Source organism: Pithys albifrons, chromosome 1, assembly GCF_047495875.1.
Source record: "Pithys albifrons albifrons isolate INPA30051 chromosome 1, PitAlb_v1, whole genome shotgun sequence".
Taxonomy (NCBI): Eukaryota; Metazoa; Chordata; class Aves; order Passeriformes; family Thamnophilidae; genus Pithys; species Pithys albifrons.
Genome location: NC_092458.1, coordinates 32156170 through 32182175, shown reverse-complemented (window position 1 = coordinate 32182175; position 26006 = coordinate 32156170). Strand labels below are relative to the sequence as shown.

The window sequence follows — 26006 nt, the reverse complement described above, 5'->3', positions numbered from 1 at the left end:
TAAAAATGGAGACTCTCCAAGAAATGGAGGAGCTGACATTCAGCTGCTTCAAGTGCTCTTTAATGAAATTAGGACACTTATGTCTCAGGCTCCTTTGCAGATCCTGAGAGTGTGCTCAACTGCAGTCAAAACTATGACTTTGACTTCTGAAGTGCTGTTTTTGACACTCCTTAAAAGGATCATTGTGGACAACTTGTCCACAACCTGAGTATGTATTCAGCCTGTAATTTGGTCAGGCCAGGTTTCCACCATGGATGGAGGGTCACAAGAAAGAAGTCAGACCATCACATGTGCAGTACAATTGGTATCTAGGCATTGCTGTGACTGAAACAGAACTGATTCACTTTTAGACCAGTCCAGTAAAGTTTTGGTAGAAGAGGTAAAAGACTTTCCTGTTTTGAATTGGTTCACAATTGATTTATGTTGGCAACTGTAGCACTGAAAAACAGAAAGATCATGAGACAAGGGCCAGTGCCCCAACACAGTGTGTTGATCATTTTTTACTTTGTCAGAGGCTGAGCATCACTTGTCTTCCCAGCTCCTTTGGCAGCTGTGACTGAGCTGCTGGAAGCTCTGTCATGCTGGGCCATAATGGGAATTCAGATAGGTCTGACACTAAGCGACACAGAAACTAAAAGGAGACGGAGGACAAATTTGTTGCTCCCTGTTCTGTCAAATGTGTGCCTGTGGCATGTACGCATAAACATGGCTTACCTAAGTACTCCCACACTTTAGGAAGGAGAAGCTCAGGCAGTTGATTCCCACTAATACAGTGCCCAGTTAATAATCACAATACATAGTACTTTGCCAAAATCAAACACTGGTTGCCCTATTTCCTAAATAGTAGCTTATTTAAGAGGTAACCTTAGCAAACTGTCCCCCTCCATCCTGAGCAGAACTCTGTTACTGTCTGCAAAGCAACACAGTGCGTAAGTGGGAAATCTATGTACCTTGGGGCAAATATAATGAAGGACAATATATTAGTAGTAGTAAAATATTGCAGTATCTATAGATTGAATTTAGAGTTAAAAGAAACTATTACATCCTCTAGTCAGATTTCGTTTTGTTTCCCTTCTGCGAAACTTTATAGCTTGTGTCTGACGCCAGTGTCTCCTAGATGTGTATCTAGTCTTGACTAGTTTGCAGAACAATCATAAGCAAAGGAACTTTTGGGTCACAACAAAAACTGTTTCACTGTTAAAACATGTTCCTAATTCCTCATCTTAATTTGTCTGGCTTCAACAGGTAGCTTCCTATTCTTGTTGTATTCTTTTATGCTAGATGACACAGAACCTTAATTCCTGGCATTTATTCTGTGTGAATCCACTTAAAACAAATGAAACACCTTTCAATATGCTTTTTAATTAACTAACATTATTTAGCTCTTTAGGTCTTTAATTGCAAAGCATATTCTCCAGTGTTCTCATTTTCATGTTTTTCTATTATTCCCTCAATTTTTCAAATATTAAAATATGATCAAAAACATGTATGTAATATTAATCATAATTTATATCAGTGCCATACAGAGAGGAACAGTAATTCATTATTTCTTTCTGTGTACAGTGTAGGAAGGCACTGTCTTTTTCTTGCCATGATGTTACTAGGATAAATATGACAGGATATCTTGTTATATCCCGTCATCTCAAACTCTCATGTAGCATCTATGTTCTATAATATAATACTTCCGTGCTCTTTGCTCCTTTTATTCTAGAGGCCACAGGCTGTACGATTTGCTTTCAGTGATCCTACTGCTATAACTCTTCATTTGGCTGTATTAAAGCACATTTTGGTTTGTTGGATCAAGGTAACCAAGTGATTCTGATAACTCGTCAGAATGCCTCGTCCATATTGTTACTTATGTTTCTATCCTTATTCTTGATTTTATAGATTTCTTCCTCATTTGGTAGATTTTGGTAGATGATGATGACCATTACACTGTCTGTTAATCACCTTTTAGCCCATTTAGCTTGTGCTTTATGGATATTATACATGCAAACTTTTTAATCAGTCATGCTATTGAATTAATTGCTTTAAAAAGTCTAAACTTGGCAATTTTTTTAGACAAAGCTGTAAGCTTATAAAAATCATGTTATTATCATGAGAATTATTTTCTCTAAAACACTTCTTCCTTCCATTTATTACATTAATGTTCATTACTCTTTATCAGTTATGACTTTTTATCAGCTCACTCTTTCTTTTGTTTTGGTTGATGTCAGGCTAACCAGTTGTGCTGCTTGTTCTTTAAAAATTAATGGCACATTAGCATTCTTCTGGGATTTCCCTGCTATTTCAAGATTTATTAAAATTAATGGCAGAGATGCCCTCAGTTATTTGGGCCTGTCGATTTGAATATAATTATCCCTAGCAGAGGCTGTCTGATATTCTCCTCAGTTACTAATTCTTGATTAGTGAAATCTGTGTTTGCCAAGCTAAAATGTAAAATATGGAACGTTGCCAAAGCTTAAGGTTTATGTTTATATTGTTTGTAAAGCCATGAGTCCTTTAAGCATACCCTATCTTATTATTTAATAGATATCAGAGACAATCTGTTTCCAGAAAGGGGTGAAGGCTTTATAGTTATAATTACAGATATAATTACAGAACATTAAATATGGATGAAGTTTTCACACTTACAGTTTAAAAGATAAAACAGATTTTGTTGTTGGATTAAAAACAGGAAACTGGTTCTGTAAGTACAGTATATGATGACTTTAGATTTAATTTGAATAAAAGTAAAACATAACCTTTAAAAATGACCCTTGGAATGCTAAGATTATAAAATATCAGAGGAAGAATTGTGCCTGAACAAATCTGTAATCCTTAAACCAGAAAGGTACTCTCTGACATTTCCTTAACTGTCACCAGTGATTTGGATGACACTGTTACTGGAGTCTCTACAACCTGTAATGGCTCTGGCACAGCAGCACTGTCCTAAGCTGCAGTTTCTTTCTGCACAAACTAGAAGATCTATCAGTAGGACTCAGTTGCAGTGAGTCCCTTTCACTGAAGTTAATGATTATATATGTGTCTGACTTCAGTGACAGGAGAGTTTGATGACACTGAGTACACTTTGAAAAAATTATGCCCAGTAATAATGATAAACTCCTACTGCAAATTCTAGAAATATCAGTATCACTGATTTATATGTTAATATTGTCCTTGCTAAGCTGAGGTCATACTGTGGTAATAATTAAGAAAATGGTAAATAAAAAACTTCATGACAGAAACAAAGATGTTGTCATAGCACAATATTGTTATTCTAACAATTGTGCAGGAGCAGCTATTGCCATTGTTAGGTCTGTAACAAGAGCACTATGTAAGGAATTAGTCTGGGAACCATCTGCTAATAGCAATTGTACGTTCAGAGTTTCCCACTGGAGAAAATGAACTTGACTGGATGAGCACAGGAAGTATTAAGATATGGCTTTGGGACTAAGAGACACATTTAAAAGGATAAATCCAAGGGTATTTGTCTAGGTGCTTAGAGTGGTTTCATGATCACTAAGTAATAAATAAACCTCAGATAAAAAGCAAGCACTTTTTCATCTAGGCTACCTATCTTTTAAGTTCCCAGAGTCTCTGAAAACAAGTGTAACTTGGAACACAAAAGAAATATTTTAATATTTTTAACTTCCTAATGATACCAGCAGCTGTATAGTAATTGTCATGAGCTATCTGTACTTTTAAGAGCATATATTCAAAATAGAATGGTTATTTAAAACTTTCCTTATGCACAATGTTACTGATATAACAAGAACCTTAATCTCAAATTTTCTGAATTTTTAGTAGTGCTACATTACAGCCATTAATTATGATTATGCTATGACTATTTTTTTCCTTTTAATTCTGTAAATTATCTTTTTTAAGGAAAGTCATTTGATTGGAAAACCAGGTTCTGTGCTCTCAAACTGCCTAGTGGTATAGGGAGAAAGCAAACTAAGGCTGATGACTTAAATGGTCATAGGAAGTGTACTTCATTTTTTTTTAACTTGAAGGGCCTGATACAGGTACCCATGTGTTGGCATTTGGTGTCACTGATGTACTCAAGACACTCAAGTAGGGCACAGGGCTCTCATAGACCTGAGACCTCCTAGATGAGCACCTCAGTGTTAAGAGGGATACCAGGAGGCAGCCCAAAGGCACTTCCAATCTGTGTGAGGAAAATAAAATTGAGTTACAAGTCTTGGGTATGGCACGGACTCAATTATGGGAGAGAGCTTTAAATCTAGAAAGCAAAGTGTTGATGACTAAACAGTTTATTCTGCATTTGGTGTGAAAATCTGTTATTTTCTATGATTAAATGTATTAGTAAGTAATTTGCAGAAAAGAAGTTAGCATTTGCTACCCAAGCAGTTAGCATTTCCTATATCAAGTCTGTGACCTGGGAGGTTCCACAACCATTTATCTGTCAGTCTATACATATCCTGCATTTAGATTTTGTTGCTTCAAATAATTCTCCAAAATACTGTTAAAATCAGGATGCTCATGGCACAGCTGACCTTACTTTCCTACTATGAATTCAGTTTCTAAATTACCTCCCACTTCATAAAGTACTGATACAATATGGAATTTAAAGCTTAAAATTAAAATATGAATGGGATATAGTAATTTTCTAGAATAGTGAAGTTGCTTCACAGTAGTAGATCACCCTGGTTTTCAGAATAATGATAAGTTAATTAGATATCATTCACCTATATATGTAAGAGAGCAGTATATTAATACTCATGACACAGCTTCTCTAAAGGCAATGTAGAATCAGAGTATTTGTCAGAAAAAATTTATTGAGAGACCCTAGCTCAGAATCCATTTGAGCTTCAAGAACAACTTCTCTGTACTGTGGATTTCTCTGGGTTTATTTTAAGTTTATTGCTAGATTCTCACTAGCTTGGTGCTTTTCCCTTGTGTTCTGGCAATATGGCAAAGCAAAAATATCTTTTTGAAATATGTATAGGAGTGGAAATTTTTATCAAAAATTGCATGCTTAAAGTTAGATGTCTAGCAGAAGAGGAAACTATTAATTCTTGATATTTTCAAGAGAAATCTATCTCTTATCTGTCATCTGATCCAAACTTATTTCTGTATTAGTACTTTCTATGCAGCAGTGTCCATTTTGTGTTTAGATTCAATCACTTTCTGAATTCTTTACTTGACATTAAATCACAGTTATTTAGAGTAACCTATGAAATCTTCAGAACTGCATAATCTGTCTTCTCAAAGGTTTTTGTTATCCTTCATCATACGTGGTGTGATTTTGATGAAGCAGGGTTCACAAGGTGCCCCAAGTCACTAATGAAAATGGATAGCACAGAACACAGTGCCAATTCCTCTGAGATCACAGTTAATGTATCACTCTCAGTTTCAAAACTGTACAGTTGCTACTTACATGCCTCATGACCTACCAGCTATTTTTTATGTCTGCTATAGTACTTTTACCAATGGAGCAGCTCTTCAGTCAGCAGCTATGCAATGCCTGGTTTTGGTGAAGAGACAGACACAGGATTCCTATCAACTAATACAGAAAATCCTTCAGCTCCAGCTAAGCAATCTTCACTTGACTTCTTTACCTAATCGATCATTTGGAATTATTTTTATTACCTTACCAATAAATATCCTTCTTAGTTTTTTCTTTCATTTTCTGGAAACTACATGAGTAGCTTGGTAATTTTGATTTCTGATGATACCTTAGAAAATTAATAGAACACAAGAATAAAAAATTCCATTTTTTTCTCCATTTTTGTTTTCAGCAGAGAAATCAGGCTAAGAGAAAAGAGGAAGCTAGAAGCTGCATTGGGTAATTTGTCTCAAGTTTTCAAAACCTCTCTTTAATGAATTGCCCTAGTAAGGAGAAGGTACTAAAAGAGAGATTGTGCTCACATGAGCACATTGTGGTTGAAATACCAGTTTTGCAACAGATGTTATAGAAAACAGCCACTTCACTGCCAAGACACATTAATTCAGGTTCTTCTTGTAGTGTACGTAAGTATGTATAAGTATGTATGTAGTGAGAATGCTCCTTGGGCAGTTAAAAACATGTCAGAGTAACAGTCCTACGTCTCGTGCAACAAGCTCGTTATTGAAGGATGCCTATCAAGTGATGTGGAGTCAGTTATCTCCTTCTGCATCCTTTGGATTCCTATGAAGAACTAATTTCTCTGCTCATCTCTTGGGTTGATGCTGCACTCCATACACATTGCATACTCTGCACAGAAGAGATATTCAGTTGGTCTATTGGGATGGATTATTTCTTCTTCGTAATTTTATCAAAGCACCCTATTGATAAAGATAGTTAAGCACATTGCCTAATCGAACTTTTGAGATCCTTAAAATTAGTTATGTGCCGAAACAGTACTTAATTGATGTTTAATGAAGGAATAAAACAACTTAAATCATCTCATATTTAAAACATCTGGTGATATTCTACCCACTTCTAGGTATCTAGTATTTTCTAGTCCATGTGTACTAGTTTATACTTATTTACTGTCTTGAGGCCTATACACACACAATTTGCCTATAGTGACAGCAGTCTGAAAAAGGTCTATGCCTATACAGGTACGGTAGGTAGAGATTCTTTCTTTTTAGCCTAAATCATACTCAGGAGGAGGTTAAATAAAAAAATAATTTAGGTTTAAATGAAGCCTTAAAATGAATGCTGGCACTGAGGTGATTTAGCCATCATTACTTTTAAAAATATGCCCTCATGCTGCTGGCCTCTTGGGATTTGAGGGTTTTTCTAATGCAAACCATATTGTGAAACTCATTAGCTACCACTAGCTGGGGATCTGAATCTGCTTGAGCCAATGAATTAATTTTGATTTCTAAAATATTTTTAAAATATTGTCTTATGATAATCCAATACATTGTAATGACTTTTAGATGGCTGTATCATAAATCTAACATACTTAAAGCATACAACTGGGTATGAATTAACATATTCTACTGTAAAGGACCTTGGGTGCCCAGATTAATTTTTACATCCTTGAGTGACGCGTTGAGCATATTTACAAAAAGTGGAATGAGTACATATATGCCTGGGTTTTAGTTACGTATATAGCTACATTTCAGGGTGTTCTTTAAAACTTCATCTGCAATTGTGCATGTCTGTATGTGCATTCATGCAGATATGTATGTCTCTCTGTTACCATAAAGAAATTACTAGATGATGGGCGCAACTATAGTTATTTCTAGGAAAAATTTTGTAGGAAACTTTGGTTTCACACTGACAGATTTCGACTAATATATTGCCATGCCATGCAGTGCATAAAAGCAATAATGTAATTAAAGATTCTGTTCACCCAATTTGGTCATCAAATGCATCTGTGAGCTAGACTAAAAGAAGAGGACTTTAAGAAGAAAAATAAGATACTAATTATACTGCAGTACAGACTGAAAAGTTTCACCTTTTCTGTGGACAAGAAAGATTAATTAAAATGATGAATTTTAAGACATTGGTTGAAACCTTGGAATAAGGAGGTGAATAGTACAAGATTTTCTTTGTAACTTTTAGCAATTCATTTTGAGTGTTTTTATATCAAAAGTCTGCACTGTAACCAGGAAATCAGAATCAACCTGAACATGAATGGAAAACACTATTGACTGGGGTTTTTTTCTCAGACCAGAACTAATCATGATTAGCTTTTGAAGTCTGATTTGAAATTGCCCTAGGACTGAACCAAAAATGAGGATTTCATTTGCTGGATGAGAGAATACAAGCAAGAAGGAAAACAGGGTTTCTTAGCTATATGCCCATTCAGCACAGTAGGAGCTATGTCTTATTTCAGCCTTTCTTCTCTTTGGCTTACCCAGTGGACCAATGAGGCAGTAATACTGAGTAAAGTTTGTTGATTTTGACTGTAGCATTTTGTCATTTCATATGTGACTTGTTAGGGTCTACAAAATGTGCCTTTGATGTTCCACCTATTGCTACTCACCACACAGTAATTCAAATTAAATCACTGAGCTTATCTCAGGCTTTGGGATGCAAAAATTCAAAGATCCAGTACCGCTTAGATGAATCCCTAGAAAGAACTGCACAATAAAAGGCTGCAGGTCTGCTGTCCTGACTTATCCCACCTCATTTTAGATATTGAAAACAAGAGAGAAAAAGAAAAAAATCTGCAGCTTCAGAGGTTGGCATGCTCAGCCTCCTTCCTGAAGGACCTTTCTCTCTCTGACAGCCAGAGAAGAAATTCAAGGCATTTAGATTTCAAACATAGGTTTGCTAATATCAACATGAGAACATACTCTACCCATGGCAGATCTCTTATGTTATGCAAAGCTAATGATGTCATTGCTCAAATGAAAATAGGATAGTTGCAGCTAATTAATAGTTTCAACAAGCTATTGTTTTAATCACTAGTTACTGGCAAATAAGGAAATTAAGTTCAAATCACTCAGTCATTACCCTTCAAAGTAACAAAGTCTCATCACTCTATCCTAGACCATCATTAAAAGGCCTTCCTTTTATTTAAAATATAATTGGATAAATAAAACCACTGTAAAGTTTGTGCTAAATGAATCAACAATGTCATTACTTTGGATAGCTATCTGGATAAAAGTTCTAATCAAAAACAGGATTTCTGCTCAGAAATCAGGTGCCTTCTGAAAGTAATGATAGCCCATTCCTGAAGACTGCTTCCCTTGGCCACCAACACGGGCCACCATCTCAGCACTCCTTTCCACCCTTCTGACGGGAACCCATTTAAATTGAATTATGTTGGGGTAAAGTAGATTTGCAGTAGTCGGAGGAGGCAGAGACAAACTCAGGCAGCAGTTAGATCAAAAGTCTTGCATCGAAGACCTTGAACTTTAGTTTTAGTTACAGCTTTACTTTTATCTACTCTTGTATATAACACGCTAGCACACTATTGGTTAGTAGTTCACCTAACGTACATGGAAACGCCCTACTGGTTACAAGGTATGACACATTCTACAGGTGGCTCTCTGGTCCTTAAGGGCACATTCATGAATGCCCTCAGACCTTAGGAGATCCACATACCCACTGTCCCCCTACAAATTACTTTTTTTTTGACTGATGCTGTATTTTAATTGGGGTTTTTGGGGGGGTTTAAACAACATCATGCCCAGAAAAGTAGGATTTTTTCAATTTCTCTTCTCTCCAAGGAGTTTATACTAGAGACATATTGCCAGTAACAGATATTGTGAACAAATCCCGCAGACAATATTAAAGTGGTGCCGGTTGTTGAACTAAAATCAATAAATTAGTGTGCTTTGTTAAAGAAGTCCTGTTACACTCATTTTTCAAGCTTGGTCTTTGATTTTCTCCCTTTCTCAGAAACCTGATTACTCATTCTTACTTTCCCATGTCTGGTGTAAGACAGTATGCTAACAGTATTTATTTCCTCTGTTAGATATTTTGGTGAGCTTTCAGCTCCAGTCTTTGAAGCTGTTTTCTGACATTTTTAAGGCCTTTCCATAGACAGATGGAAAGATGACCAAGAACCTCTTAGATCTTTCTATTACACAGGAATTATTTTTCTTATCTCTTTTCCTAGGCATCTCCTACTTAAAAAAAGAAACCTTGCCAAGAAGGATTTTAACTTGCCAGCCATAGTGACAAGGCAGACAGGTCTACAGAAATATTCTGCCTATACCCTACTGAAAATTAAACAAAAAAAATGAATCTAAAGAATTACTTTGGAAAAAGAAATAGCTATATACTACAATTTATGGCAGCTAGACTCTATAGTCGTGGAAAAAATATGAACTAATCATGTGGCTTGGAAACATTCTTGTGTATTCAAAATGTCTTGGGAATAAAAAAATAAAACACTCGGTAGAGTGTGAAGATATATAAAATATTCTAACAACCACAGCAATGGTTTGGAAAGATTTTCTCTCTCCTGTCCTTGTGGAAATACCTTTTATATACTGGAGGTAACCAAGAGTAAATTACAGTACATTTGGGAACACAACTATTTGTACTTTATTTTGTTAAACTAATATTTTGAAATTAATCTTAGATATAACAAAAAAACCTGTCAAACTTCTTATAATATATGAATTTATCAGGATAATTGGATTATATATAGATTACATTCCAACCATACTGCCTGTCTTTCAAGCAACTAAAGAAGATCCATTCTAAGGAAATTCATGTAATACACCATTTATTAACAGAAAAAGATATATTGGTTGGAGAAATAATCAGGGAAAAGCTGTTACTGCATAGCTGAAAAAAAAGTAATAATCATGAGGGAATAATGAGTGATAAAACTGTCTAGGAAGAAGATAATGTTCCCTATAGGGAAGACAATTGTAAGAATGAAGGAAAAAAGGACTTATCATCAAACAACAACAATAAACTTTTCAGCCTTTGGAAGGAAGTCAGATTCTGCTGGTTTCTCACACAGAATGAAAACTCAGACTTGCAGTTAGCTCACTTCAGTATTTCTGTTTGTGAGAGTTAACATCAGAAAATGACTGAGGAGGTGGAGAGACAGGAGGTCAGGCAGTGTGGGCATTGAGAGGGATGGAAAGATAAAAGAACTTGCAGGACTCAAAGAGGGAATGTGTGTCTGACGAGGATGCCATGTCCTTTCAACTAAAAAAGAATAGCAAGATTTTAAGATGCCGTTTCCAAAAGACACTTGTGTCCCTCATAACAATAATTCATAAGGCAGTAGATTTAATAAGAGTAATTTCTAAAATGTCAGAAATAGACAAAGGCTTCACAAGAAAAATAAGATTTTACCCTTGCTGCTTGGCATAGAATTCTGCATAATACGAAGCAAATCACCTAAAATTAAAGTTCTCACAGGTGGCCACTAATTGGATGCTTTTCATTTTCTAATCTTGACTTGGGAACCTGGGATCTGGTTTGCTGAAGATTTGCAGCTATGGCTTATTAAAGACTCTAAAGTTATTTAAGGACAAGTACAGCCAACATTGGCCACTCTCCATTGCCTGGAACAGAGCCACCTGAGACAGACAGACAAACTGACTGACCAACTGATTGACTCACTCAGCCTCTGAGAGGAATGTTTAATCCTCACTATAAAGTTGAGAAAAATCCTCAAAGACAAAAGTAAAATCTGGCTAGGCAATTTACATGCTTTTGTGCTCTATTACATTCCAGCTAATAAACTCTTCTGGATTCAGAAATTACATATCCCTTTTTTCTAACTATGTTTGGGACCAATATCTGCCTCATATTGTCCTCTTTTTGCACCAAATCCATTATTTATTTCTCTATAATACTTTTCCTAGCCATGGTGGGAATTATAAATTCTGCAGTTAGCTCTGGAAGGTCAGCTCTGACCTACATTTAGAAGACACACCCTAACTCCACACTGAACTTCGGCACCACATTCCTCAAACATTAAACATGGAACAGATAGGTTAAGTGTTCACAAGGTATAATGATGAATATTACAGTCAAGAAGAGGTACTGTTTTCAGAGTAGGAATGAGCAGTATGCCAAAACTAAGGTATAAATCCACATGTCAAGCAACAAAGTAAAAGTATGTTGTTCTTAGTGTGAGCACCATTCTTCAGAATAAAAGGGGAGCACTTCCAAGGGAAAAAAGTGGAGTCTGATGTAACTGTAGTCCTCATACACAATCATAGGAGCCATTTCAAGTCACAAATCTGTTTGGAGATGTCAAAACTCATTAACTACTTGCTGAAGGTGCCTATCCCAAGTACCTAAAAAGTAACTTTGATTAGATTTCCCAATTTTTACACAGCTAAAAAGATATAAACTTGATGATACTGAAAGGAAAAGGAGTTAAGGCTAGATGTTCAAACACAAGTCTAAAATTCCCTTAGTTCTGCATACTTGAATTTTCCAAATTAACAGTATTTAGGCAGGTTTTAAATTGTATTTTATACACTAGATATTTATAGCTTTTAACTTTGGCCTGTAATTCATCCTTTCAACAACCTAAAATTTACAGGGTTCTGTATACCCTTTTCTTTTTTTCTTTTTTTTAAATAATGCCTATTCAGGGAGCAATTCAACACATGCAGAAAAAAATAGGCAAAATTGTATGGGCAACCTTAAAGGTATAAACTTGAATTTCCATATTGCAAACATTATTATGTCCCATGTCACATTTCATTCCTGATTTCAAGAAAAGCTGTATTCAGTGACACAAGCAATTACATCATGCCCAACCTTTCCTGTGTTGTCTAAATCACTTCCTTTTTTTCCAAAAACCATTCTGAAATTGCAGAATTACAGATTTTCTTATTACTGCAAACAAATTCTCCACAAAGATTTTTTTTTCCTGTTTCCATAGGAAACTGTAAGAAATCTGTACTATAAAGATTTTCCCTTAAAAAAAGAGGAAAAGTAAGAATGAAAGGATTCATGTGCGGTCTTAGGTGAAGATCAGCTCCATATTTTACTGTATTACTGATTAAACAAGTAAGAAAATATCCCAATATTTTTTTTCATTTAAAAAAATATCATATACAGTCTAGCATATTCTAAAACAATTTTGCAACCTTTCATGTATCTGTTTCTTTTAATGCCCCCATTTCATATTTGATAATTTTTAGGCCCTAGTTTAAAAAAAATATTTAACACAGAATTTTGGAATCATCAGACTTTTTATTCAGCTCAGTAGCAGATTAAGTGGTGTTTCGATTACTTACAATGCTTACTCTGTTTAGTTTATGTTCTGACAAATTCAATACAGGAATAAAAGGATCCAAAATTGAATAAAACAAAGATCTCAACTCCGAGCTAACATTTTCCTATCCAAAGAAACAGGGACAAAACAAAGAAATAGATGTAACAGACCCTCACAATGTAATGATGCTCAAGGACACAGTCAAGTTCTCAACTCAACAGGACATGTAAGCATATTATCTGTGATTTTATGAGCCATCCCAGTGACAAGAGCCTATATTGAACTTCAAGGTACTTAACTTGTGGTTAAGTATATGTCGAATTGAAATGTGATGTATACTCAATTGCCAGTGTAAAATATTCATCATCAGAGGCTGGGCAAAAAGGGTCTTTAAATCTAAGCATCAGATCCCAGAAAACTCTTAATCCAGAAGGGCCTGAGATACTGGAACAGGTTGCCCAGAGGGGCGATAGATGCCCCATCCCTGGAAACATTCAAGGTCAGGTTGGACAGGGCTCTGAGCAACCTGATCTTGTTGAAGCTGTCCCTCCTTGTTGAAGAAGGTCTAGACTAGATAACCCTTAAAAGTCCCTTCCAACCCAAACTATTCTGTGATTCCATGATTCCAGGGGTGGTTCTGCCCATACTGTAGGTCTGGCCTCATACCAACACAAAAGACAGAAGAGTGCAAAAGCTGAGGAATCATCAGTGACCCAAATCAGCCACTAGTGGCAATTCTCCTCTTACAGTCTCCCCCTCTCTCCTGTTCTCATCTCCCCACCCCACCCCATATACACAGTTACTCCCTAACTCAGACTGCAGCCAAATGACAAAATTTTTAACCTCTCAGTTGCAGTTAAAATTTGTATTTTTCATAATTACTAATATTTTTGTTTCCTCAATTTACCTTTGCACACTTTGGTGGACTGTTTTTAATCAATTAAGTCCATTTTATACACACTGATGCTTACTACAATTATACATATGCAATGAAAGAACAGGCCCACATCATGCCTGCACAGGCGAACTCACCCTGGCTGTGTGTCGTCAGTCACACAATGGTAGGTAAAGGTTCCAAACATCTGCACTCCCAGAATCCCATACAGGAGAAGAAAGAACAGAAGGAAAATTGAAACGCTCCAGATTTGCTCTCCAGAACGCCTGGCAGAAAGATAAACAGGACTCTGAATGCACAGGCAATGTGCAGCCTCCTCTGAAAATCTCTAGAACAGAAAATACGCTCATACAAAGAAAATAGTATTTCATCCTGCAGAAAACTTGCCTTTAAAACTGTACTTTCACTCTGTGCGCAAATAGAAAAGAGAACCATGATTTTTTCTAAACCCCTAACTTAGGGTAATTAAACCATCTGTAAAGGGTGAAACAAAACTGCCCCAATAGTATGTAATGATGTATACAGACAAGAATGGTCACGAAGTAAAGTTGATACCAAATAAAGACCATTACATGTTACCCCTACATGTTTCTGCCATTACATGTTGTATCAAGCATAATTATGTGTGTTTGCTTCAAACAGGCATCTCTATATACACACCAATACATGTACACTTGTAACTGTAATGGGTAGGGCACATGCTCTTGTACTTTTATTTACAAATATTACCCTACTAAGGGTATTCACCTTGATTATTAAATGGCCATATTAATGGAACAGAATTTACTGCAATTGGTTGAAAATTGCTGGCTACAGTTAGTAGCAAAGCTCTTTAAAATTCATTGAAATATTTGAAAATTTTGATCATTTTCCATAAAACTTGATGATTCCTTAAACAGCAAGATCTTTTTGGACAGAACTCAGGAGGAAAATGCCCATTAAGCATGAAGGGTCACTGATTTACTGCATAGTCAGTCTTCTAAGTCAAAACAGAAATATGCTCTGTTACTCTTCAGATAACAGCCTTACTTACTTCAAGATATTTGTTATCCTAGTTCTTGGAAGCTCAAAACGAAAATATATCCGGAATGCTCGAATCATAATGAGTGGTCGCGGAATCCGTAACATACCCCAAGGTGACATTTGGTCAACTATTTCAGCAATTTCAAACACCTGTAAAGAAAAGAATCAGTCTTGATGACTTTGTCCTATACCTGTGTTTATTATAAAGCATGAATACTACCCATGTTTCTTATTTTCATTTTCAATCTTCTCTTGGTTTATTGGGGAAACCATTTCCTCAATACATTGACAGGTTATGCACTCCATAAAGAGTATTTAGCTGAATGACTGGGTGAAAATGTCTTGTTTTAATCCTTGTCAATCACTCTCTAAGAATAACTGCTTGAATTAATATTTATTCAAAGTATTATGAAAATGGAGAGGGAACATGGCAATGCATAAACTGGGTAATCTATAGGGCTTATCTGTAATTATCAACCTTTATTCTACATGTGTACAAGATGTACCAAAGTCTCCCCATGTAAAAAGAAAATAACAATGTGTCTTAAATTTGTCAGAAACTTATAGGTGCCTAACAGCAACCACAATAAAACTTTTACAGTCATTACACTATTGCAGGCCCAATGTCAGTCTTCAAACTGTTCTTACCCAAAAAAATGGCTATGGTAAAGGACTGATTGATTTGCAGGTCACAACTGGACCTATATTGTAACTATACTATACACTATATATATATGTATACACTATATACCATATAACACTGTACGTTTTTGCAACACGTCTGAGCTTCCTTCTCTATAAAAATTTATCAAACTGTTTCCAAATGTACATTTTTTTCCACTTTGCTCTAACTTGAATTTTGGAAAATGTTTTGATAGGTCTAAGAGATATTACACAAAACCACTCCACTCACCATATCAATAAACCCACAGCATGGCAAATATTTACCACTGGAATCATTCTCCCTCATGTGCCCAAGTTTTCACCACGGCATCCTACTACACTCAGTGAAAGGAAATGAGCGCAACTTGTCATATGGAGTAACAGAAAAATGGCTTTCTGAAGATTCTTCCTCCTCCTTTAGACTATGCAGAGGGTTTATGGTAACAAGCTTCAGATTAAATAAGAAAAATTAATCAAGATAAATTCTACTACTAATACAGATATGCTGCAATGTGCAATTATGGAGCTATTGAATTCAGCACACATTTTTAAAACAGTTTGACCCAAGTACAACTCTACTTCCACAACTCTCAATTATTTGGTTGTGCCATGTATTTTTCACAATTAAGGAACTATTCTTTGAAGAAAAGAAGTGAAATGATTACCTGTAAAACGAGTGACACCCAAAGACAAAAGACCATGAATCCATCAAACACACACCAACGATCCTTTACATAGGAGCTATCACCCTACATGAAAGAAAAGCTAAAAGGTTAATTGTTGTTTTATTGTCAGGATTTACAAATATCATAAACAAGAGTTTTGGGAAGAAGTCTTCCTTGTGCACTTTTAAAATGCTACTTTTGAAATACTCCAAAAGTCTAGTCTCTGGATTAGAATATGCTCAAAACATATATATACACTTCTGGGTGAATAAATGACAGCTTAATTCTTGTGTGGTACGTCTCCTCAGTTTCTGCCAAAAAGAACTTACAAAGAAACCTACTATTTAGACTTGGCTGCAAATCAAAAAGACACAAAAAATGAACATGGGACTTACTTTTCCATTGTATTGCCTATTCCGAAATATTTGCATGGGAATGTAAGTGTAAAATGGTAGCAATCTAGTATTGTGCCATTCAACTACTTCAATACTGTTCAACAGTTTCAATCAAATCAGTGTCATTTTACATTCATCTTTTCCTAAGTTTTCAATTGTTTTCCATGCTCTATAAAAGTCTTACTGTTTTGAAAACACTTAGGAGCAACCACTGAAACAATACATGAGCACAGTTTTGGTGACAGTCCAATCCAGAGATCACTCCTGAAAGGCAGAATGAAGAATTCTGCACCCAAGCTCAGTTTCCTCTATATTACACTGCTGTCAATCTCTGTTCCAGTTTGCATGCTTTAATATCCTCATGTTTCGCACCATTCCCCACATGCAATACAGGCCCTCCAATGCAAGCTATAAAAACACTTCTTTGTTGGGCTGCTAGTGCCTGATGCTTCTAACACTGAACTGAAAAATACCTAAACTTATTGGTTAGAGTACAGCTGAATATTAATTTTGTGTACCACATGGAGTGCAGAGGAAGTTGAGATCCAAATGCATACAGAGAGATGCACCTTGTTAAAAGGGGGACTAGATAAAAGGAGATCCAAGGAAAGTGGATATCCCAGTTTCATGCAAAAACATATGCAGAGACAATGACAATGCATCTCAGGGCACAAAATCACCTCTTCCAAATGAGGTTTCTCATAACAGATTTAATATAGCCTTCCCTGCTTTATACACTTTCTGGTTCCTTTTCTGTTTAGTGATCTTACAGGTACAAGTAAAATGTTTGACATCCACTTTTCACAGGTATAACTGGCAGAAGAAAACATTGTCATGTCTCAAGAATTTTAAAGACATTACTGGACTCTAGTCTTTCATGTGATTCCCGACTATACACATTTTCCTTATCAACCCAAGACACAGTGATAGCTATTTCTGCATTTGTTTTTAAATATCTCAGCATTTTGATTGATTCTATAAGCACAGACAAGATGTTGTGTTTTAATCTAGTATTTTCAGTGACATACACAATCCTAAAAATGATTTATCATTCCTTGCAGTAGGTGACAACATGATACATTGTGTAAATAGAGACAAACTATGTTTGGGGCTTTTTTAAAAATTTATTTCAGTTGCAAAAATTCTTCGGGGCAGAATTGAACACAGTTATATCAGGGAAATATAGTAAGTGATTTTTGAATTAGAATTAAGGACAGAGACTTCAATACTACTTTCAAACAAAAGTTTTGTAAAACATAAGGAGGTTAAAGTTCTCAATTCAAGAATTAAGAGGAGGAAGACTGCACGCAAATCAGGAAAGCAAGAGAACAGGAACTTTTGCATCATAATTTTAACCGGTCCTTCCTAAAGAAAGTGGACAGTTCCCCAACTAAACTCTGAGCTAATCAGTAACTGTTCACTCAGGGCTGATGTTTAGTTATGTTCAGTAACTGTGAAGCAGATTCATGTTATTTCTCTGCAGAAATCACCTCTCACTCCTCTCCTCCCTCCTATTCTCTCTGAGTGAACAAATCTCCAGTGACATTTGTACCAATATGCAACTTGAGTCCTCCAGTTGTGGCTCTGAACAAAAATGCTGATTGGGCTTTCTCTTGCTGAGGAACTATTTGAAACTTACTTTTCTTCTCTTAAGCACTCTTTGTCTAAAGCAAAAAGTGTTCCATGAATTGTGACATACAGGTCTGCACATGAACTTGTGCAGGAGTTCTTGTATTCAACCTCTTCTGAATAACCCACCAGGTTCCCACTGAAAGCCAAATCTTTTTTTAGAAATTTCTTTTTCTCTCTACAGTAAGTGTGGTATGATTGAAACAGTTTGCTGTTTTCTCCTTACAAAGGAAGATGTCATGGCCCTTTCTAGTCTTCTCACCTGTTAAGCTGCTGCACCACCTCACTTCTCTCAATGTCACACAAGGCCAGCTCCACTGCTACATCCTCCCAGTAAGGGAGGATTTCAGTGGATTGCCCACAGAAACTTAGGGCACTTGAATTACATCTGTAGAAACTATGCATCTTGTGGGAGGATCTGGCCCTTTCCACTTTGCATGTAGGGAGGCTTTGGCTAAATACTTTTAATGTTTGCCATTTGTCTGGCAGTGGATGTAGTGGGGAATCCTTAATGTATTTTACTGTGTTTTGGCATATTAGATATTAGTTGATGTTGGAAGCATTTTTAAAGAAGAGCACATTCTGCTTAATGCAAAAATCAGAATATATATGCTACTTCCATGAAAAATCTAATTCTGGCTAAATACAGGCTATATATTAACAGCAACGAACAGTGAGTTTAATTCACATTTGAAAAAACCTTGGGCTGAAATACCACAGACATGGTCAATGGCAGCTTGTTCTTAGACTTGGAAAGGAATACAGACAAATGACATTTAAATACCTCTGGTGATATCTTACCTAAATAGCTTACATATTGCAATGATCATCATGCCTGCTGAAATCTGAGAAGTATTGATGAACTTTCATGTAGGATTTTTTTGGGAATGCACTATTCCAGAAAATGAAGGATTAGTAGTGTAGAATAGAAGCCTCATGCAATGACTATCAAAACCTTGTTAAGTCATTAAAGTTGCTGACTTACTACTTCCTGCAGTGGACAGTGGATTCTTAATGTGCACAGCAAGTCCTGAAACCTTCTTCAGCAACATAACTTACAGCCTATCCAGACAACAAAATCATTTGCTTCTGACAGAGCACTGGATGTCAGTCCACTTAGACAGTGGTCAGGAATGTGGGCTTGGGACAGCTTTTGGAAGGCTTTTGTACAGTAAACCACGCCCTTTCTTTATGCCTCTCCCAGACAAACTAAGGGGCACTGCTCAAACTCAGTGGAGCTAACTGAACAGCAGTTGTTAAAAACAAAGCATTTTAAGAGACATAAAACCCCCTGAAATCCAAACCAGCAATAGTCCTTAGCTGTTATATAAATCAATCTTTTTTTGTTAATTAGAGGGCTATTCACTATTTTGTAACACCCTTCCTAGTATCCTCAAACAGTTTCTTGTAATCAACCCATCTTTTTCCTCAGTATTTATTTAGAACAGGTCAGCATCACTGTTTGGCTAGTACACAACCATGGAAATGGTTCTCTTGGTAAACAGTACGTAGATTAGATTAAAATTCTGTCTTTCCCCTAGAGATGCAAATCTGAATTAATCCAAAATTTGACATCCCAAAAAAACAGACAGACTTAAAACTTGACATAATGAGATGTAATTAAAAAATTCTATGGCAATGTTGCCATAAACATGGCAGAATACCACAAGTTCAGAAAAAGATCTTAGTATTTACCTAATCAAATATAGGACCAACAGTTAAATCTTCTATCTTCTTCTCCCTACATTCTCTTTATCTCATACCACTTTTTGGCCTAATTTTAGCACCATTATATGCAAACTAATACTCCAATAACAGCACCAAGATGCCAGAAGACACATTTTCTCAATTTTAGCAAGTACATTAAAGATATGAAAAGTATTTCCAGTAGTAGGTATGCTAAACAATCATTATACAAGTTCAGAGAAGCAAAAAAACCCAAGACCTAACTCATTGAAAATCTGAGCCAGTACAAAATACAGAGAGAATCACAGACAGAAGTAATAACATTTGAAGCAATCACTTCATGAGAGTCCTTACAGTTTAGTTTATAGCAGAAAGGAAGACTAGATTATCAACCTTGCTGAAAACAAAATACTCCATGAAATCAACATCTGAAGAGCATAAAGCAAGCTGCAAATTTTCTCAAGCAATTTCAGTATCTCAGTGGTAAACTGGACAGCTTAGCATTGTCATCTCCTAGATAATTTCTGCCCTGCTTATCTCCTAACATCTCAGGAACACCTTGGGATGAACAGCAAATCCCTGCAAGTGAACAACCTCCCCTGCTTCCCTTCAGAAATTTCTGTTCCTCTTTCATCCCTGACTACAACCTGTTCTCTGAACTTTTCCCTCCTGGCACTTTCCAGCTGACTCTGTCTGAAAGCTAAATAAAAGAAGTAATACAATATTTCCTCTGAACAATCAGATTTACCACCATCTGCTCTGGAATGGAGTCTTGCAGTCCTGGTCTGGCACAAATGTGAAGAGTCCAGCAAGGTCAGTAATAATGAGCTTCTCTGCTGTTCTTTCATGGTCACTGGATTCTTCAAGTGGTGATGGTGGTGGTAAATGAAGCACATTAACTCTAGAAAATCCTTCAGATCACCTGTGGGCTACTTTGTGTAACACTACAAATAAGCATTAAGGGGTAGAGGTCGACATTTATGTACATTTTAGGAGCAGCAAATATATAAAGGAGGAAATGGAAAGAATAGAGGGAATCAGAATTTGAGGAGTATATTTTTTTCCTCCAGTTGTGGTGCTTGATTATAACACAAAAAGAGCAAGCTGGAAGAGAGAGCACAGTGGAATTAGGGAAACAAGATTCACCACCCCTTTCCCACTCCCTTACTCCACACAAATACTGCTGGACACAGAGGTGTGAGTGGGACACAAATTTAAATCAGAGCTCAAGGGAGCACCCTGCCTATCCCCTCTCCTTGCACATGCAGATAAAGATACACATACACACACAGAAGTTATGCATCTTCTACCTGGTCACATCTCAGGCATACATCTCTTATGTTTCTGGCTCAAGTTCAAACTTTCCCTATTTCCTTAAAAATCTGCAGTTTACAGCTATGTGAAGTCACATGAGGTTGAGGACAAGCCAGTCCAGACCCCAGCCTGACAAACACTTTCAATATTTTCCTCACACAGAAAAGAGAATGAAGACATACAGCCCAGTCCCCCAAAATAAAACTATTTCACAAATGTTCCCGATTCAAACCTTAGCAGGAAACAAAGGAAATTGTGGATTGCTTAGCTAAGATCGTGATAAAAACCAAGGAAAAACTGGCATATTTTAAAATGGGTGGTCTCCTCCAAGTCAGCCCTCCCCCTATAACAGTGATAGTATCACTTTAAAATAAACCAACATATATTTTCTTAAAAAGTCTGTATTAAGGGGAAAAATGAAAGAGCTTCTCATTTTCTGTGTATCTTCTTTATCATAAAGGGTTTTCATTCATAATGAATGTTAAAACATATTCATATAACAGCAATTTAATTGAAACAGCCAATGGAGTTAGAATTGTTGTGCAACACTTAGCTCTAAGTGGCTACAGTGGCTGTAATATCACATTATCATCACTGAATTAAACAAGTTCAATTTGAAACTACTCATGCATTGTACTGAAGTGCTCCACTGTCAGATGTTTCCAAGTAACACATCACACACTGCATAATTTATCTTATTCTAATATCACATACAATGCAATATTGAGAGTAATTTTGTATTCTATGTTAGAAAAACATTGAAAAAATCATTTGATATTACAGCACACAACACAGAACTATGCCATTTATAATGAAATGAAATGGGTCCTGCTGGACCTCTGGGTTAGAAGGTGGTGTCATGCCTGTTACAGACATACAACACACACAGTTCCAATCTATCATTACAAAATAAAAAGCTATAATCAATATAATCACCACAAACCACTATTTCATCCTTTGCAATAATAAAAAAAAAACCCAGGTTTTTAACTGAATCTGCTGAAATTTTCAGATTATTTTAAAAATTGCCAATGAAAATATAAGGTTATTTTATTCATTAAAGAACAGTTTCAAACCTATTTTAAGGCACACTAGATTTCTGTTAACTTACATAATTAATTTTGCCCAACTTAGTATTTGATGTCTCACACTATAATGGGAGGATATTAAGCTGTAGTAGTCACTATTTCATATGCTGTTTCTAACAGAAATAAAAAAAACAAACCAAAACCACACCACCAAAAATACTGTAAGGGAAGAAATTATTCTGACCATAAAATAAGCATTAAGACTTTCAGACAGAAAAACAAGGATTATTTTATTTTCTAAAAATCCTATAACAATGTTTCTTGTAAAATAAGGGGGATAGGGAATTGGTAGGAGTTAAAAACCAGTGATTTAAATCAAAATTGTTAAATTAAAAAAACAAAACAAAAACAAAACAAAAAACCCCACTCACACACACACAAAAAAATCAGCAGTAAACATGAAAATGTTACACAACTCCCTTTATCAACTACAAAAATATTAATAGGAATAACCATTTCCACAAAACAGTGAAAAAGAATGCCATAGCACAGCACCTGAGTCACTTAAAACATTGTAGAGCATCTCAGTTCAGCTGAGTGACGAATAATTGATTGCCCACTATTCAGAGACTCCAGGCACATCATATATGGTCAGTAGGGGACAGATGCTGACATCCAACATGTGGTATGGCTACTGAGCACGGGGGAAAGGCAACTTTGCTGGTGTATCACATTGCTGCTTTCTTGATACACTGCCTTACCATTGCATTTGAGTGCCAACATGCTTTGCAGAGAGATTTTATGGGTTACTACGCTCAAAGTCTGGATTTCACTTCCCTCTCCATCTGCTCATCAGCCATCTGTATCAGTGCCCCAAGTATTGCCTTACTAGCTGACTCAGCTCTCCTGATTGTCTTAAGGGTTCAGCAAATTTAAAAAGGGCTGATCAGGAGGAGGATTAACAGGATTCCCCTACCTGGAACAGCACTCACTGTTTCCAGAAGTGCACAGGAAAAAATCTCCACTGTGAGAACAAATAAACACATTTCCCATAGAAATGCTAGCATCTCCCTTGACAGAAATAGTTAAGACTCAGCTTCATGGCACTCTGACTAACCAGCTTAAAGCCCTGCTTTGAGTAAGAGCTTGGTTCAGTCCATCTCCTCAGGTCTCTTCCAACCCAGACTGTTCTCCGATTCTGGGCATCTAAGCCAGTCTCCTCAAAATGCCAGTTCCTTGGAGCTGACTCCAGCTCCACATTTAGTTCCACATGCATGGACATCTGCTCATGCTTGCAAGTACTCTGCAGCCTCGTAGGGGTGATGTGTGTTAATCATTGCTGTGCTTCATCCAGCAATATTCTGCCCTCCCCAGCTCCACTGTTTATGGTGGATGCAATGGGTGGATTGAGATCTAAATGTTTCAAGGTGAAAGCTTTCACTTTGAAGCATCAAATATTGCCTGGAGATTGAACAGGCTGGTTTGATGGGCAAATGGTCTCATTCAAGATGACAAAACTCAGATTTATGATTGACATTCAAAGCTCTTATTCAAAAGAAAAAAGCCACAACAATGAGAGTTGGAATGCATAAGAAAGAAGCACTTTCCAGAAAGAAGATTGTATTATTTGGTAATTAGTATTAATTCAAAGCTGAAGAATACATTTCATACCATAGAGACCAGGAAAAGCTTATTGAAACAAAAGTCCTAGTATAGCTGTAAGAAAGCCATATTTATATCAGTGGTGGCGAACACAATACTCTGAAATAAAATTTTATATTCTGCTTACTCCCTTAAAAATCTCACACATATTTCATCATTTTTATGAAAATACAGCTGCATAGAAATGTTCTTATTCCTTTCAACAAGGATTTGGATGTCATTTTTTCATCCTCATGTCTTGTTTCATTCTCTCAAACTAAGAGAGAAGACAAGACAGATATAAAATAAGACTTCCTTGAAAATGCAAGTTTCAACACAGAAAGCTAAATTAGGGATGAAGCTCTCTCCCTTGCTACCTGAATACATAACATCCTATCCAATATGTTGGTCTCACTGCATTCCCAGTGTGTCATTTTACCCTGACATGAAGGGATACGTGAAAAATATCCCTCAGTAATAGCTGCTGTAATGAAGAACAAGGAAGGAATCCTTGAAGAGGAAAAAAATAACATTACCAAAAAATAAAGTTTTGTTCAACTATTGGGTGTATATTTGTTACGGGTTCACCGAGGTGAGCCTAAGTTTGGGGTTCAGACTAGGCCAAAGCTGTCAGTTGACTTGAGCTGGGCTGAGCTAGCAGTTGACTTCTGCTAGCCAGTAATTTTGTATTCCATACCACATTACGACATCATCTCCAGGGAAGTAGGAACCAGTGTGGGAGTGGTTAAGTCAGTCGCTTTCTAGCCTTCCTCTTGGGAGGACCCACGATGCTGCCCCAGGGGGGATGGAGAGGGCCAGGCCCACCACTGGCTCACAGGGTATCTCAGGAAAGTAAAATGTGTTGTTCTGGTTCTCTCCTTTCTGTTTGAGTTTGTCTCCCTGGGGAATAAGTTTTTTGAAGTAATGTGTAATTAAAATTTGTGTGTTCATTAGGAAGTGGGGAATTGTTTGTTGTTGTTCCAGACTTGTGTGAGTGTATATTTGTACTTTCTTCTAATTGTCTCTTTCTTTCTGTAAAAATATATGTCGTTTTAGTATAAACATAGTTTGAAGTTTTTTTCCTTCCCCTCTCTTTTCCTCCCTTTCCTTGGTGTTGAGAGGGAGGCTCTAACCCTGTACTTGGAGGGTTGGCAGTTTGCTAGCTCAAACCAAGACAATATTGAAAGAGCAGTTTCTAACTATGTTATGAAAGTATGCAGCATATTTTTTCTTAGCAACTTTTAGGTTAAATTTTGATCATTATGATAAGTCATTAAGCATTATATGGACACATAATTCAATCCATGCCCCAAAATAATTTCTCACTAAAAACTTTCATGATCCATGGACCACTTAGAAAAAATACTGTTTTTATTTTGGAAATACTGCTTATGTGCATTTACCAAATTAAATTTTCTAATGCTTGAATGTAAAAATGGTGTTCAACGCCCCACTGTGTAATATAAGTCATTACTTTCCTGTAATAAACACTCCAATAAAACCAGACACAAGTAACCATAGAAACAGGTGCGCATATTCCAGTGCCTTGGTCTCTAACCTTCCCTGGCCCACAGGCAGTAACAGGCAACTATCAGGATGCTGCAGGCAACTTTGTATTTGTTTCCCTCATGATAATCAGTTTTAATTCTTTTTAATTTCCTGTGACTGGAAACAGCATTGGAACATTTCACTAGCAGCACAACCCCAGTAGGCTGGGAACAGATGTCCTTGGGATGGACATATATGCTTAGCAAAACAACAAGCACTGGAAAAAGATGAGGCAGAAGAATCAAATTTTGACTGTCTTACTCAGATGATGGATATAAATACTGGTTTCTATGAAACAATATTTAAGACTAAGAATCACAGCTACCAACACCAAAATACTCCAGTATTTTTTTCAAGTTACATTAGTTAAATTTTAGAACAATTTGAAATAACACACTCTTTGCCAACACAGAATAGCATGGGACCTGAACTACATATCTATGTTTCCAAGACCATTATACATAGTAAAAAAATCATTTTCCTAGTATATGTATGTTAAATAATTTGTCACAAGGACAAGTAATTTTCACCTTAAAATTCCAAGACATTGGGTAGAAGAGAAACTCAAATCTTATGAAAAATTGTCTTTTTTGTGTTGGTTCTGTGAGCTTTTTACTACCACAGGTAAATATATTTCTCTTTTATTTTTTCCCCTTCATTCTGTTTAGTCAAAGCATCTCAGAATTTTCTCATTCATGCCACTCACTCCATTGGTTATGTCTCTGCCCTCAGGGTCAAGGTGCTCACACTTGTTTGTGACTTGCACAATCTGAGACTGAGCTTTCAGCATGAGGCATCACGAGCACATCAGAGACTGCTATTGCTTGATGATCGGAGTCACATATTCTATTACCCAACCTTTGAAAAGAACACAACTTCCTGATCCTTAAATCATTTATACATTATAGATACACAGTATGTCT

General features: G+C 36.4%; 1 protein-coding gene across 2 annotated transcripts in view; it reads right to left on the bottom strand.

The window, feature by feature from the left end:
• The window catches only part of NALCN (sodium leak channel, non-selective), a 229073-nt gene that overhangs the window by 184530 nt on the left and 18537 nt on the right, over positions 1-26006 (bottom strand). For both annotated transcript variants that reach the window (XM_071548846.1, XM_071548855.1), the window contains exons 4-6: positions 15843-15926; positions 14525-14664; positions 13629-13757 (exon numbers count right to left, since the gene is read on the bottom strand). In XM_071548846.1, the coding sequence (XP_071404947.1) occupies positions 13629-13757; positions 14525-14664; positions 15843-15926 (353 nt within the window). The remainder of the gene's footprint in view (positions 1-13628; positions 13758-14524; positions 14665-15842; positions 15927-26006) is intronic.